At 35.7% G+C, this 15,421-nt stretch overlaps 1 protein-coding gene across 1 annotated transcript in view; it reads left to right on the top strand.

Annotated features, from left to right (window-relative positions):
- Window positions 1-15,421, top strand: part of CNTN3 (contactin 3) — a 207,538-nt gene that overhangs the window by 7,893 nt on the left and 184,224 nt on the right. The window contains exon 2 of the mRNA XM_065885516.1: window positions 5,557-5,732. Within this exon, the coding sequence (XP_065741588.1) occupies window positions 5,591-5,732 (142 nt within the window). The 5' untranslated portion in view covers window positions 5,557-5,590. The remainder of the gene's footprint in view (window positions 1-5,556; window positions 5,733-15,421) is intronic.

A 15,421-nucleotide genomic window follows, 5' to 3' on the forward strand; every position in this document is an offset into this window, starting at 1 on the left:
AATAAGATTGCTCCAATTCAGGAAACTTCTGTGAGCACCTACCATGCATATCCTATTATGCCCGATGGTGGGAATTCAGCAGTGATTGACAGTCATCTTCCAATGGAGCTTATATGGTTTGAAAAGCACCTCTCAACACTGAGAATCTAGGCTTTTTGTACTGATTTAACTCACTGTTATGTAAATTTGTGTTTGCACACAAACATACACACACACGGTCTTACACGTAGTTTGTTCTTTGTGTTGGAAGGCAGCGATTCACGTGCTCTCAATTACTGACGTTTTAGTTACTTCCTGGAAGTCACCACTGTAGTTTTCATCACTTAAAAGTAATAACTACCAGTTGAAATATCTCTCATGTCACATACCTTACGTTTTATATTCAAGATTCAAAAACTGTTAACCTGAGGGCCTGTACGATGTTTTAAAGAAATTGTATTTGAGATTTTTAGGGGAAAAAGTGCCATAGCCTTCACAGTTCTATTGTGGCAGGCTTGGCCCGGTTTTTCATGCTCACTTTACCTCCCTAGCCTCTCTCCAATGAGGTCGATACCAGCTTGCTGTTGTGTAGGGGATGTAACTGAGACTTAGAAGTGGACTGATCCAATCCATGCTGCCTCAGGTCAGCGATCAGAGTAAGTGGCCCAGGACTTCTTCCAGACCCCCAACCTCAAGTTATTGGCCTAGAAACAAATTCACATATAAGCTCCACACCAAGCGGTTAAGGGGGATGAGAGCTCATTGCCTGAGAATCAGAGCTGTGAAATACGAATCATAAACCATTTCTTACTTGTGGATTCTGAAAGCAAATCCTGATTCATGTAGAATGAGCGTTTGAACACTGAAGGCAGACAGTGAACTTACAAGATCATTCAGGAGTGTTGCGGGATGATGATTATGTAGAGGTGCTTAATCTTGTGACATTTGCCGCTGAGCTAAAGCTACAATGTTAGTGTGATTCTAGAGCACAGTGTAAATGTTACATGATTGAAATGCTGGTGTACGTAGCCCCAAGAGCCCCAGAGCTGTCTTCTTTTACTCCAGATCACTGCATTAAGCCTTTTGGAATGGAATTGGGGTATGCAAATGTTACTTTTATGAAGTTTTAAACAATTTCCATATTTCAAAAAGATTTCACTCTGAGATTTTAGAGTCCTCAGGAACTTCAAAATTCCTTCCTAAGGTAGACAGACATCTGTAACTTTTACAAAGGATTGTGAATGTGCAAAACTAAAAGTGTCTACCTCTGAAAGCTTCCCAAATTTATGACCCGAATGTGCCACTTACCTGTCACAGTCTTACCACCATGCATGATGTTCATGAACTCTGAACAGCTGGATTACAATTTACTGCAAAGGAGTTAAGTCTCATTTGTAGATTTATTGGACACGATCTTTGTCTAAGGAGTATATGTGTGTGCCTTCAGTTTTCATGAATATTTCTTATACAGAAGATCATATTAGAAATACTCAGAAATCGGGCCCAAATATGAATATTTTGTATTAGGAACTTAAGTACATTCTTTCCTCAGGATAAAATAATATTTCGATGCCCAGGCCCAGAGATTGCTTACACACTGCAGAGTTTAAACCAAGACAACCCTTTTGAATTCATATATTTTCAGCAAGAGGAAAAACCACCATTGTTTAATAAGATATTAAGAAATTTTATATCACCTGGGGATGAGTTCCATTTAATGATGAATAGTGTTAAGAAGGAGAGAAATAATGATATTGCTTTGTTAAAAGAAAATTAACCTTCTTCAGAGTATCTCAAGTATATCTTTGCTCTAAGAGTTTGCTAAAACAAATGCACTTATACTTTCGGTCTAGCAGAAACATACGTAAAAGAGAGTAGCTTTTACCTCTTCACATAGTGAAATAATATAGAGATTTTGTCTATATGACAAAGACTGAGCTAAAAGAAGTAAGAAACACTTATGCATAATAGAAGAAATGTTTTCCATTTTGGATCTTCAGTCAAAACTTTGAGATGATAGCTTTTAGATCTTAGACACTTAGACCGAAATACGGTATTTTCCCACATACTTTATGATCTCTAAATCTTTCCAGCTATTAAATGGGCAAGAAGAAGTGCTTCTCTATATTTTTATTTAGCTTTACAATTTTCCACATAGCCATTGTACCTTTATTATTCATCAGCTAAACAAGAAAACAGAATTTTCAAATGAAGCCATCAGACATGCTTCATCAGGCCGTAAACATTCTAGACTCTGGAGCTGAAATCCTTTTTCCTTGGTACAAACTGTTCTTTGTAGGTAACAAAGCCACAAGTACCCTTTGTCATGAGAGTTTTCCATTCAAAAAGTGTGTGAAATTAACTATATTTTTCCTGCTTTGCATTTAGAGGAGTTCTCCCCTCCCTCCTCCCCTGCAAGTATTAAACCATTGAGTAACTGGCAAGCCATTTGCAGCTTAAAAATTCAACCCACCCACTTGTGATTTACTATCAGATTTATTCTTTGAAGGTCAAGCCCAGCATGTGTTTCGTCCCATGTTTCCCTGACTTCTCAGGCAGGTACAAATGCAGACAAACCCTATGTGGAAGACACAGCCCGTTCCACACGAGAGGAAATGACCAAAAGCATTGAATCAAGCAGGTTACGGATAACCCACGTCTACTCTATGAGGGTGGCAGAAGAGAAAAACAAAGCAGACAGATGGGTTTGCAGCCTTTGATGGAACCTCCTCCCTTGTTAACAATGGTGCCGGCCCATTTGTTGGCTGGCTGTCCTGAGCCACCGGCTTTACATACATTGTCTAAATAAATTGATAGAACAACCCTATGGGAAAGGTGACATTCTCTTTATTTTACATGTTAAAAACTTAGGTTTAAAGGAGTTAGCTTAATTGCCCATGGTCACACAGCTGGTGAGGGATGAGTCCAACCCATAAAACATGGAGCACTTGTTTCTGAATTTCATTTCTGTTCTTTCTGCTGTTACATGGTAGGATTGGATAGAGCCTGGGACTGGACAAGAGGGAAAGGGTAGGAACTATGAATCATAAAAAAGTCTCCCCCAAAAGGTAAGTTCCATGAAGGCAGGAACCTTTTTCACCCCATTCTTAGAACCTGGAAAGTTGCCTGACATATAGGCACTCAATAAATGTTTTTGCACCAGGAAGGGAAGGTTGCTTTTTCTAATCATAGTTGTTGAATATGGAATAGGCTAAATCAAGAGCAGGGAATTCTTATCTATGTCCCTTATAGGCAGTCTATGGTTGCTTCTTGGGGATATTATAGACCAGTTCTTCCAAACTTGAATGGGCATATTAAACACTGGCAGATCTCACTAGGATGCCAATTCTGGTTTAGTAGATTTAAGATAGAACCCAAGATTCTGCATTTCCAGCAAACTCTCAGATGGTGTTGAGGATGCTGATGATATTGGTCTGCCGACCATGTTGTGTATCGAGTGCAAAGTATTCAGACAGAATGCAGATGGACAATTTCCCTTGATTTCATTTCCTTTTCTGAGTTTCTGTGGTTCTAGGATTTGGGCAGGAATAAGATGAAGAAGGGTTAATAAGTGTTCGTGGTTTGACTTCAGATCTCTAAGGGCAGGATTAAAGTCCGAAGAGAAGAAAGTGACCTAAAATGGACATGCAAATACGGACTTGCCTTGGGAAGGAGCATAAGAGAGTTACTCTACAAACAAAGCAGAATCAAACCCATAGCGGAAGTCTGCCACAAACGAGAAAGCAATTATGGCTTTTTCATATTTCTTTGTAATTTTGCTCTTTTAAGTTCAAAAGAATAGACATGGGGCCTCCGGTTTTTCCTCTTAATTTCATTTTGATTTCTCAGAAGAAATATTGCTTTAGACCTGGGAGACTTGTATGTGCATAAAGAAAGAAAAATCAAGAAAGTCTTGATTTTTAAAATGAGCAAATGATATAATATTGCTTTGAGCTGTAGAAACTAAACTTCTAAATTTATTCATTTTCTGTAGCCTCCATTATTAAAATTTTATTATGCACTATTTCAGATATAGAAAATGATATAAACATATAATTAAGTGTAATGATGAACATCCATATAACCACTATTCAGTTTAGGAAATTAAACCAAAAAAGCTACATTTCCCAGTGTTTGCCCCATAACCCTTTCTCACTTTTCTCTCCATGAGAGCTCTAAAGTACCTTAAACTTGAAGTGATTCATTTTCATACATTTTAAAATGTTTAATACATTCTTAGTATTACTTTATATGTTTTAAAACTTTATATACGTGGTATCACATTGCACTGTAAAAAATGTTTTCACCTTTGTAAGACTTTTCTGTGTTTGCAAAAGCTCATACATTTTCACAGCTGTATAATATTTCATTTACCTTTATGTGCTTTGGTTTGTGATAATGTTCACATTTCACCTCTTTTTATGCTTTCACAATATTACTATTTCCAGGTTAAATATTTGATATATTAATACAATTTTTATATGACCCATGACATGGTTAAAGACCTCTGGGCTAGATTTCAGATGGGTACTAGTTCTGATCCAGTAATTAATAGTTTGGGGAGAGTTGCAAACTCACTCAGCTGTTTTATTGAAATCCTCATCTGTGAAATGGTCATTTTATTAACCACTTCCTCAAAGTTATTATGAAAAGCAATTGAGATCGTTGCCATAATACTCTAAAATTTATAGAACGGATACCAGTGTAATTTTATTATAAAAATCAAGTCCTCCGGGAGACAGATGGCTTAATTTATACAATGGATGTGTTCTTGAGATTGTGCAATATTTAATGAGTTTTTAAAGGTAATAATCTACTTGGATGTGTCAGGTGTGCTTGCTGTTTAAAAAATTCTGGTTTTTCTATTTGAAAACTTGTTTAAAAACCAGCTTCTTTCTTTTTTTATTTTGGCTTCCCATTGATAAATATGGCTCTGGGGTTAGTGCCTTTACTGTTTCCGACCCCCTAGGTGGCATTTAGGATCTTTTACCACAGTGTACCATTTAGTAAATATCACTGTGATGGCTTAGAAGAGCGGAGGGCCTCGGGGACAGGTATTTACTCAGACAAATTGAAATGGATAGTTGAGCACTTACCCAATTAATTTATTAAATGTGCTCAGTCAGTCTGGATAAATCAAAGAAATGTGCTCTTTTCCCCCTTCTTTGGCAGCATGAGACTGGCCTGAAGTATATGATATAATTACCTCAACTTTCTACTTCATCTTTGTCTATACAGACCAAGCCGAATTTTCCCCCTAGTGAACAAACTAAATTATTCTCACCTCTTCAGAAAATCTTGAAAAATCGTTAGCTTTTAGATGCTACTGTCTTGTGCTTTCTACTGTAATTTAACCTTTTGTTTCTGATAAGAGAACTTAGGCATGTTTGATTTTTCAGTTATGTAATAATTGAATGATATATTTGTTGCCTTTCATTTATAAGAGAGCTGATGTTTAAAGTAGATTTGTTGCCTTTCATTTATAAGAGAGCTGATGTTTAAAGTAGATGATATAATGCAGATTTTTAAAAAAGTTTAAATATACTAAGGGGAAAATCCTGGACATTTGTTTTACAGATGGCAGCTGAATGGAAGCGATATTAATCTGAGTATGGAGTATCGTTATAAGTTGAACGGAGGAAATCTTGTGGTTATTAACCCCAACAGAAATTGGGATACAGGAAGTTATCAATGTTTTGCAACGAATTCAGTTGGAACAATTGTCAGCAGAGAAGCTAAACTCCAGTTTGCCTGTAAGTATATGTTCACACATATAGGTCCAACATTTAAAAATATGTAACTGAATTTGTGTGGTCATTTCGGATTTCAGAAACAATATGTGGAATTTATTAATTAAGGAAATAGGTTGAGAAAGTAATTCAATACGATTGAATTATATACTGTACAAATCAGAGTTTAAAATGTGTGTGTATGTGAATGTGGGTGTATGTGAATGTGGGTGTATGTGTGTGTGTTATCTGTTTTACTATTTTGTAAGGATTCTGTTTAGGGGAGGAAAAAGAATCTAGTGAAGGATGTATTTATTCATTAGTTACTCTGTGCTTTGTACTATGTTAGAACTGAAACGTATATGAACGAATTGTCAGGCATGACCTTCATTCTGGCAGAACATTGAAATTAGAGAATTACATCTAACAAATCTGAAAATATAAAGGAACAAAGACAGCGAGAAAGAAAAGAACGTGACATATCTTTGACCTCCACTGCAGTTTTGCCCAGCTCATGATGACCTTCAACACAGGCCCCCACTGAGGCCTGGCTCTGGAAGCCAAGTTTGTACCTTGTTAATTGGACCAGGGTGAACCCATGTCCCACCCTGAGAAAACCACATGCTTTTTCGCAGGGAATTTAGAATTGGGACCAGAGACCTAATTTAGTGTTTATCTTCCTGATCTTTTGACTATTTTCTAATTTTTGTTTCTTCTTACTAGTCTCTCTTTCTTTGTTTTTGTTGTATGTTTCATATATAATGCATATCAGCATTACCTTGGTTCTAAGATTTCTTTTAGTTCTTTACACCTCAATTATTCTGAAATTAGAATGCAAATGTTCTTATAATGTGGTAGTAGTCTCCCCCAGCTGCCACAGACCGTTAATAAGTTGATGATGTGTCATTTAATGCATGGCTTATTCTATTGCTTCTGTTTTTATAATGGCAATGGTTGGTTTTGTTCCTGCCATTATATTCTGTGTGTTCCGTTTTTCAAACTTCCTTGCTCTTTCTTCTGCTTCCTCTGTTTCTTTTCCGTCTATGAACAGGTTTTTTGTTTTTTTAACCTGTATCTTTTCTGGGCATTTTGATACCTATATGTCATATTTATGTTACACAAGTTTAAGTTTATCTTTTAGTTTATAAAATTACTTTTTAATTTATAAAAGTTTACTTCTCTAGTAGCCAGAATTTTAAATTTTTGGAGTTCCCCCCCGTTTTATTTATTTATTTTTTGCGGTACGCGGGCCTCTCACTGTTGGGGCCTCTCCCGCTGCGGAGCACAGTCTCCGGACGCGCAGGCCCAGCGGCCATGGCTCACGGGCCCCGCCGCTCCGCGGCATGTAGGATCCTCCCGGACCGGGGCATGAACCCGTGTCCCCTGCATCGGCAGGCGGACTTTCAACCACTGTGCCACTAGGGAAGTCCCCCACCTCCTTTTTTTGTTGTAATTATTTTTTGTTTCTCTTGGTTGACTATGGGATAATTTTTTTCTTCATTCTTTTAGCTAAAAACATATATATATATATATATATATATATATATATATATACATATAAAGATAAATGTATATATTTCCAGCATACAGATGGGTTTAGATCTCTTTTTTTATTTGCTTTGCTTACAACTTGAAAAATTATTTTATTATATCGATACTTAGCCATCTCATACACAATTCAGGAAAATTTCCTCCATCTTTTAGTTGTATGTTTGGTTTATTTATATTTTTAAAAGGATTGAAAGGCATTATTTTTGTCCCATTTTTTGAAATACTGTTTATTTCAGGTTGTCCTTTCCTATGAATTTCTGTTTCTGATTGATTGAAGCCACATCTATTTGTTTGTTTTATTCTGAAGATATAGGCAGTTTTCTGAAATGCTATTTTGGATCTTAGAGGGAGTCTTTCCTCCTACTTTCATTTGATGTTTCCATTTTTATGCTTAATACCTTTAATAAAGCAAATTTTGTCCAAACTCAGCCTTTGTCAACACATGTCAATCGACTACCCTGACTTTGCTTTCTTTGCCACATGCAGAGATCAGATTCACTTCTCTGATCTATAGGGGAATGTGAAGTTTCCAGTGTAATTCCCTGTTCCCCGGAGTCTTTCATGAAATACGTTATTCCTCTTAAGCAGTGCTACTTTTCTACTACAGATCCTTGATGCCCTCTAATACCTGGAGAAGTATCATTAACTTGTAGGTTTTTCCTCAGTCTTTTCTTCCTGGAGAGAGTGGCTTGTTTGCAAATACTTCTAAAGTTATATCATGTCTCCTGCAGTCTGCCCCTACTTCCTGGCGAGAACATTATCGGCCAAGTGGGATAAAGTTGTTGAGTCTGGGATTTTATTTTACCCTACTTACGAGCTAATAAGCTAGGCTGCTAGTCTTCCATGGATGCTAGCAGAAGACATGATATTCCTGGGCTCGCCTCCAAGTCCCACAGAAGTGATATGATTTAGCCAGGAGAGATGCTACACCCGCAGCTGAGGAACACTGAGATTAGTGAATCCATCTCTTTTATAGCAGGGAGTTACTGCAAGCCTGCTCTTCGTCCTAGAGGGAGAGCTTGTCTTATCCCTCCTGGTTGGTCTCTGAAAACACATCCCTGAGAAATGGAGCAACTGGGCCTTTCATTCTTGGCACATCCAGGAACAGTTAACAGGAAGCTAAGAGCACACAGTGAGTGGATTGCCTCTTCCAACAAAAGTTTTTCTTTTTTTTTTTTCATTTGGTGCTGTCCTTGAGTTTCTCTTTGGGGTGCATCCTATCGGGATACGTGTGATGAATAAGGCACAAAATATCTTCCTGCCTTTGTTGTGAATTCTCTTTATACAGAAAACCCAGGACGTACCTACCATTTAGTCCCTTGTATTTCCCCACAGTCTGCCTCATAAGTTTTATTTACTCATATGCTTGGCATTTGATTGCTTTTGCAGTTTTTGATGTACAGTGAGATTCTTTTGTTTTGCCATTTTTTTTTTTTTTTGGCGTTTTCACAAGTGGTTTTGGGAAGTTACAAAGAGCAATATTGGTTATTCTTAGCCTGATGCCACATTAAACTGGAAATATAAAAAATGAATTTTTGAATTCATATGTTTGAGATACAGGTTTCTGGTAAAGAAACCAAAGAAGGTGGCAAAAAACGTGGAGGATATTTAATACATCAGAGATTCCAAATTACCAGGTATAAGAGAGCATTCCTTTACCTTGACAACCTTGAAGGGGTGTAATACATTAACTGAAAGAAGGGGTTAATAAGAAGAGTCTTGCACTGCTACATATACATCCTTCTAGATGCTCATGACTCCAGTTCAGGGGAACCGTGACTGTTTTTGCCACAGGTAAGTAGATAATAAAGTGTTGTCATGGAAAAAATGTTCTAATTATTCAGTATAGCTATGTTTGCATGCTTAGTAATACTTCTCTGTTTCTGTCAGCCATGGACAAAGTTCTTAAAATGTGCTTCATGGAGAAATGAGTAAATGACATTATCCTCAATGCACCACTTTTAACACTGGTGAAAATCCAGTGAAATTTTATCTTAATTTTCAAGATGCTTAAAAATAGTATTTGTAATTAAATGAAAGTGAAAAGCTCATTTATAGTTTAAGAAGCATACTTTCTGTAGGCATTTTTTATTCCTTTTAACAGATTCTTTGTGGAGCAATCACAAAATTTAGGGAGGGGGAAGATACGTAAAATGATGCAATGTTTGAATTGTAGACATTTTCTCAATGATTTACTGTTACGTTGCATGTGTATAATTTTTGAAGCTTGTTTAATATATTTGCACATGTTTTTGTCAGATTCTTAATTCCAACCACAAAAAGTGAGGGTAGTACCTCCAAAACCCCAAATATCTTTGCTTTATTGATAATTAGCTTTACTTCTCTTATTCTTGAATTTCCTGTCATTCTTTATTAAAATGTTTTTCTTTTAACCATTTTTGAGGTGCAATACATTTTTGATCATGAATTATGTTAGACGTATAAGGTATGGAGAAAAGTGTAGAGAATCTCTGTGTAGCCACCACTTATCTTAAGATTTAAAGATTCAAAGTACAATTAAAGCTACCTGATAACTCACCCTGATGACATTATCTTCTCTCTCTTAAGCTCCCTCTGAATAGGTGGCCCGTGTTCTGAATTATATGTGCTTTTTTTAATCCTTTGAATAAGTATGTATGTGCTTCTAAGCAACATGTAAAATTGTTTTACCTTTTTCATTTCTTAAACTTTTATGTAATGACATCAGACAGCATTCCTACATCTACAACTTGCCCCCAACAATATATTTGTATCTGTTGATCTACGTCTTTGCCAACATTTGTTATTGTTCAGCATTTTAGTTTGTGCAAATCTGGTGGATATAAAATTATATTTTACTTTTTAATTTGCATTTTTATTTTTAAATTAAAATTAATTTTGGTCTTAATTTGCATTTCTATAATTACAATGAAGTTAAGCTCATTTTCATAGATTTGCTGACCATTTATGTTTCTGTTATCCAGATATTTTTTCGCTGTATGGTAGTCTTTTTTTTTAACTTAAGAGTTGTTTGTATACTCTGGATTAATCCTTTGTCCATTATATACATATCTTCTTTTTAGTGGCTTTTTTTTTCCTTGATGGTGTCAAATGATAAACAGATGTTCTTAATTTTACATTAAAGTATTGATTTTTTTATAGCTCATGTTCTCTCATGAGTTGTTTAAAATTTTTTCTTCCTTTTCCTGAAATGGTAAAAACATTCTCCTAAATGTACTTATAAAAGTTTAATATTCTCCTCTTTACATTTAAGTCTTTAATTATCTGGAATTGATTTTGTATATCATGTGAGGTAGAGGTACCGATTTATTTTATTCCAGGATGGGAAGTCAGCTTTACCAGTGTAATTGATGGATGAGGCCATTCTTAACCAACTGAAAAGCAGTGTGTGGTCATCATGTCTGGCTTCTTGGGGCTTTTGTGTTTGGAGAATCATATTATCTGCAAGCAGTGAGAGTTTTTCTGTTCTTATCAACCCTTGCTCCTTTTATATATTTTATAGGAGTGCACTTTCTTTAATCCAGTACAGTGTTGAATAGATATTTTGAGTGTGAATATCCCTATCCCTGTTTTGCTCTTGATTTTCAAGAGTGAATAAGATTAACATTTCACCATTTGGAATGATGTTTACTATATATTTTAAAGATAACTCTTTATCAAGTTAAGGCAGTTCTTCTCTGTTAGTTTTTTTTTTTTTTTTAAATCAGGAATGCTTTATTCTTGTAAATGCTTTTCCTACTTTTACTGGGATATTCATGCTGTTTTTCTCCTTTAACCTTTTAATGCAGTGAACAGTTTTTAGTATTAACCAAACTTCTAGTCCTGGTTTAGTTTCAAGTTGGCTTTTGTGTAAGTTTTTTTTTTTTAATAGTTGGATGTTATCTGTTTTTCAATATTTCATTTAGCATTTTGCATATATATCAATATAGGAGCTTTTCTTTTCTCTTCTCATACTATCCTTTTTTGGCTTTAGTATCAAAGTTATATTCGTCTCTATAAATAAGCTGGGGAGTACTCCTTATTTTATATTCCCTATAAAATTTTGAGAAATATTGGAATTATCTACTCCTTGAATAAAACATAGAACTTACAAATAAAACTATCTGGGTCTGGAGTTTTCATTCAGGAAATAGTTTAACTATTGATTGGATCATTTGAATAGTTAATAGGACTAACCATATTGTCTCCTTTGTGAAAAATTGTGTTTTTTCCCTAGGAATTATATCCATTTTGTTTATGTTTTCTAATGTATTGTCAAAAAGTTGTTTCAAAGCATTTTCTCTTACTGTCCTTCTTGTCTGTGCCTTATCTATACATACATTCCCTATTGCATTCTAACTATTATTTTAGTATCAAACTTGTCAGAACTTGATGTTGTTATTCCTTACCTTTGAATCTTTTTATTATATTTCATTCATTTTACTCTTATGTTTATTGTTCTTCCCAGCTTCTTGGATTATTTTATTGTTCTTTTTTTAGTCCCTTAAGTTATATAGGTAACTCATTACCTTCCTACCTTTCTTTTGTCTATTTTAAATATGTATAGCTTTAAATTTGCGTCCTGACATATAGCATGTTTATTATGGTTCAGTTCTACACATGTTATGATTTCATTATGATTTTCTCTTGAATCCATGAGTTATCAGACATGTGTTTTTAAATTTCCAAACATATGGAGTTTTTCTAGTCATCTTTGGTTACTGATTTCTAACCTAGTGACCCATTCACCAGAGAAGTGTCCTCCTTATGCTCTTTGGGTTAAAGTTGGCAATTGTGTTGCTCAAATCATATATATATTATTAATGATGCTTTATCTAATTAATCTATCAATTTCTCTCACAGTGATGGTGGATTTCTCAGTTTATCTAGTATTTCTATTTTGCTTTTTGTAATTAGTAACTTATTGATGTATAGAAGTTTAGAATGGGTATATTTTTGGTCCAAATGAGGTGACTCGCTATCTCTAATAAAGCACTTTGCCTTATAGTTTAAATATTAATATGTTAATATTTGTGTTCTTCTCTTTGGACTGATTGAGAATTTATTTCCCCCTGAGTAACATCACAAGTTATACACTCTATTTGTTTTCTTACAGTGATTGCCCTAGAAATTTAAGTACACACATTTAACAAAGTCCAAATTTAATTAATATGTCCAACAATAGAGGACTCTGTAGCATTTTACACTGTAATTCCCTCCTCCAGCATACTGTACTATGGTTGTCCAGTAAGTTGTTGAATTTTTGTAACATCATCAATGAGATATTATTGGTATTGTTCCTTTCATCTTCTAGTTTTTCTTTTATATCTGAAATAATGTAAGCATGTGCAAACTTCCACATAGTTGGCGGTGTTTTGTTTGTTTGTTTTTAGGAAAAATGTCAGACTTCTGCCCATACTGTTTTTATTTCTCCTTTCCTAAAGGAAATTACTTTTAACTTTTTGACTGGCTCTTGATATTTACTTCAGTTTTTTAAATAACTTGCTGATCTGCTGCTTCTTGATTTTTCAGTTTTAAGCATTAATATTGGCCGTTAAATCTGGCAACTGATGCTATAACACTATCATACCACCACCTTGCCACCGCAGAAATGTCAGGTTGCTTTTTTATGAGGTTTATGAAGAAAACAGCATTTTTAAAGTCATGGCTCTTACAAAAACACAAAGTTAAAAATAGGGAAATCCACACTATATTCCACTTACTGTACTTTGACTGGATAGAGACCCAAGTGATCACAAGCCCTTTCCCTAACCCAGTCCCCATCCAAACCTCCACAAAGAATAAACATTTCACCTGTCTCTGTTTGAAACTGAGGGAGCTGTAAAGAATCCCGTTGCCAAATGATTAACATTTGAATATACATTAATTCAGAGCATGTTATTCCAGGATTTTATTGGGTCAAAATTTGAATTAGGTCAATATTCAGTGTTTACATTACTCTGATTTTGTAAATGATATTCAGAGCTGACTTTTGTAGCAGACTGTAATTATGATTGTTTTTCCTTCCGTGCATAATTTTCTTGTCCTTCAAATTAGGCACCTTAATTTTTAATTTCTTAATTTTCTATAGCCTTCTACTTGTGTCAACCAAAATTTTGGCCAGTTTTCTGGGGGTCCTCTCAGATTTTGAGAGGCATCCGATATTCTGTCAGTTTTACCTTCCTGGAGAAATGTCTTGCAGGTTTTGGGATGCTCCAGTTTAGGTTGGATTTCCTGCACATTAGGGGCAAAACTCTCTTTCCAGGATCTCCCTTCAGCTATATTCCATGTCCACCTCTTCCTTGTTCTTGGTGTTCATTGTCTTAGAGCACCATGTCCTCAAGTGTCCCAAGAAAGGAGGAATACTAGCTATGATTGTTCTGGACCATGTGTTCTAAAAACTATACTGGCACACTTGATTGAGAGGCTCAGCCTTGTAAATATACGATGTTAGAAGTCATTTTCCTTCAGAAACCTGAAGATATTTCTCCTTGTTTCTTAGCATCCAGTGTTGCTGTTGAGAGATCTGTTGCCATTTTGATTCCTTATATAGAAGGACCTGTTTTTCTCTAGAGGAAGCTTGTGGGATTTTCTTTTGTCTCTAGTGTTCTTAAATTTCACAGTGATTTGATTTGGTATGTGTCAAATTTTATCTAACATCCTTGATACTCTCTGAGTCCTTATAGTTTGAGAACATGAGGCCTTTAGTTTTGAGAGCTTTTACGATTACCTCTCCCTGGTTTTCTCTATTTTCTTTTTGACATACATCATTATTTGCATTTTGGACCACCTAGATTGGATTGCTTCTCTCCTCACTTTTCCCACCTCACCACTCCCCCACACACCTTCTATCCAAATTTTCTTCTTTTGACTCTTATCTCTGACTCTTGGTGAATTACTTCAACCATGTATTGAACTCTTCTATTGAGTTTTTGATACCAGCTGTCATGTTTACAACTTAAGAGACCTTCTGTTCTCTAAATTGCCTCCTTGTATCTTATTCTAGTTTAGTAGTTTTATCCTTTCAGATCTATATGAAGATATGAAGGATGCTTCTCTTCCTTTACCTTTTCTTCCCTAGGACAAACTTTTTTCCAAGTAGCTTCATTTCTGTTTTATGCTGGATGGTTTCTGTATTTCATATAAGAAATTTTTCGTAGATATCTGGTAATCCTTGGTTGTTTGCACAGACTTAAAGAGTGGGAAACTAATAACCTAACAGAAATCTCCAGTTACTTGGTGGAACTTGTCACGATGAGGTTAGCTATACTGTGGCTCATCTCATTGGGGATCTCTTAGTATCAGTAGTTTTAGTTCTTCCCTTTGGGACAGGTCATATTCCCCAGAGGAGAAAAGAGTCCAGACTTCCCTGTGGGTGGCAAAAGCCACCACTAGCATTCTGGGAGCCTGGTGGGAGAAGAGGCCTAAGAGATTGCAGCAACCAATGTGTATATATTTAGTTAATCCACCTGTTTCCTCACAATATCCTTCATAAAATCTGCCTAGTGACCTGTTGTCAAGACATCCTGTGTCTTACCTTCTTTAGAGAATAAGCCTCCTCTCTCCTGGTGTGGAGTGGCACTCCCTGGGTATGTAGGTGGGACAGGGGATCTGGGTGCCTAACCATTGCTTCAAATTCCAACTTTTACCACCTCCACCTCTTCATTTCCTCACTGTGAGTTTAAAAGACATCTTCCTCCATTACGCCAAGCCAGTCAACACCATCATTTCTGTTTTCTAGTTTTCAAAATTGTATTGCAGTTTGCTCTTCTATTTTCCTGTCTTTGTGAGTGTGTGCCTTCAAAAAACATCTCTTTACTGCAAGTACATCTTACTGTGGGGAATATCTCAGAGGAAGAAAGAAAGTATAGATGTGTGTGTTTGCCCTAGAAGACTTATTGTTATTTTACATAATCCGTGTTTCTTTTAGATTTATCCACATTTCCTATTTCCTTTGTGCACCCTCGTTCATGCATCTGTGATCTTTTTTTTTTGCATCTTTTAGAAATTCATTTAGTGAGTTTCCATTGATGTGTCAGTACTGTTTTGTTTTTTTTTTCTCTTCTCCCCTTTGGTCTGAGAGAGTGTGTTATTTGCCCTTATTCTTCCAAATATAATTCTGCTCTAAAACGTAGTGTTAAAGACATAGAGACTGGAGCCAGACTGCCTGGGTTTGAATCCCA

This window comes from Phocoena phocoena, chromosome 10 (genome assembly GCF_963924675.1).
Source record: "Phocoena phocoena chromosome 10, mPhoPho1.1, whole genome shotgun sequence".
Classification (NCBI taxonomy): Eukaryota; Metazoa; Chordata; class Mammalia; order Artiodactyla; family Phocoenidae; genus Phocoena; species Phocoena phocoena.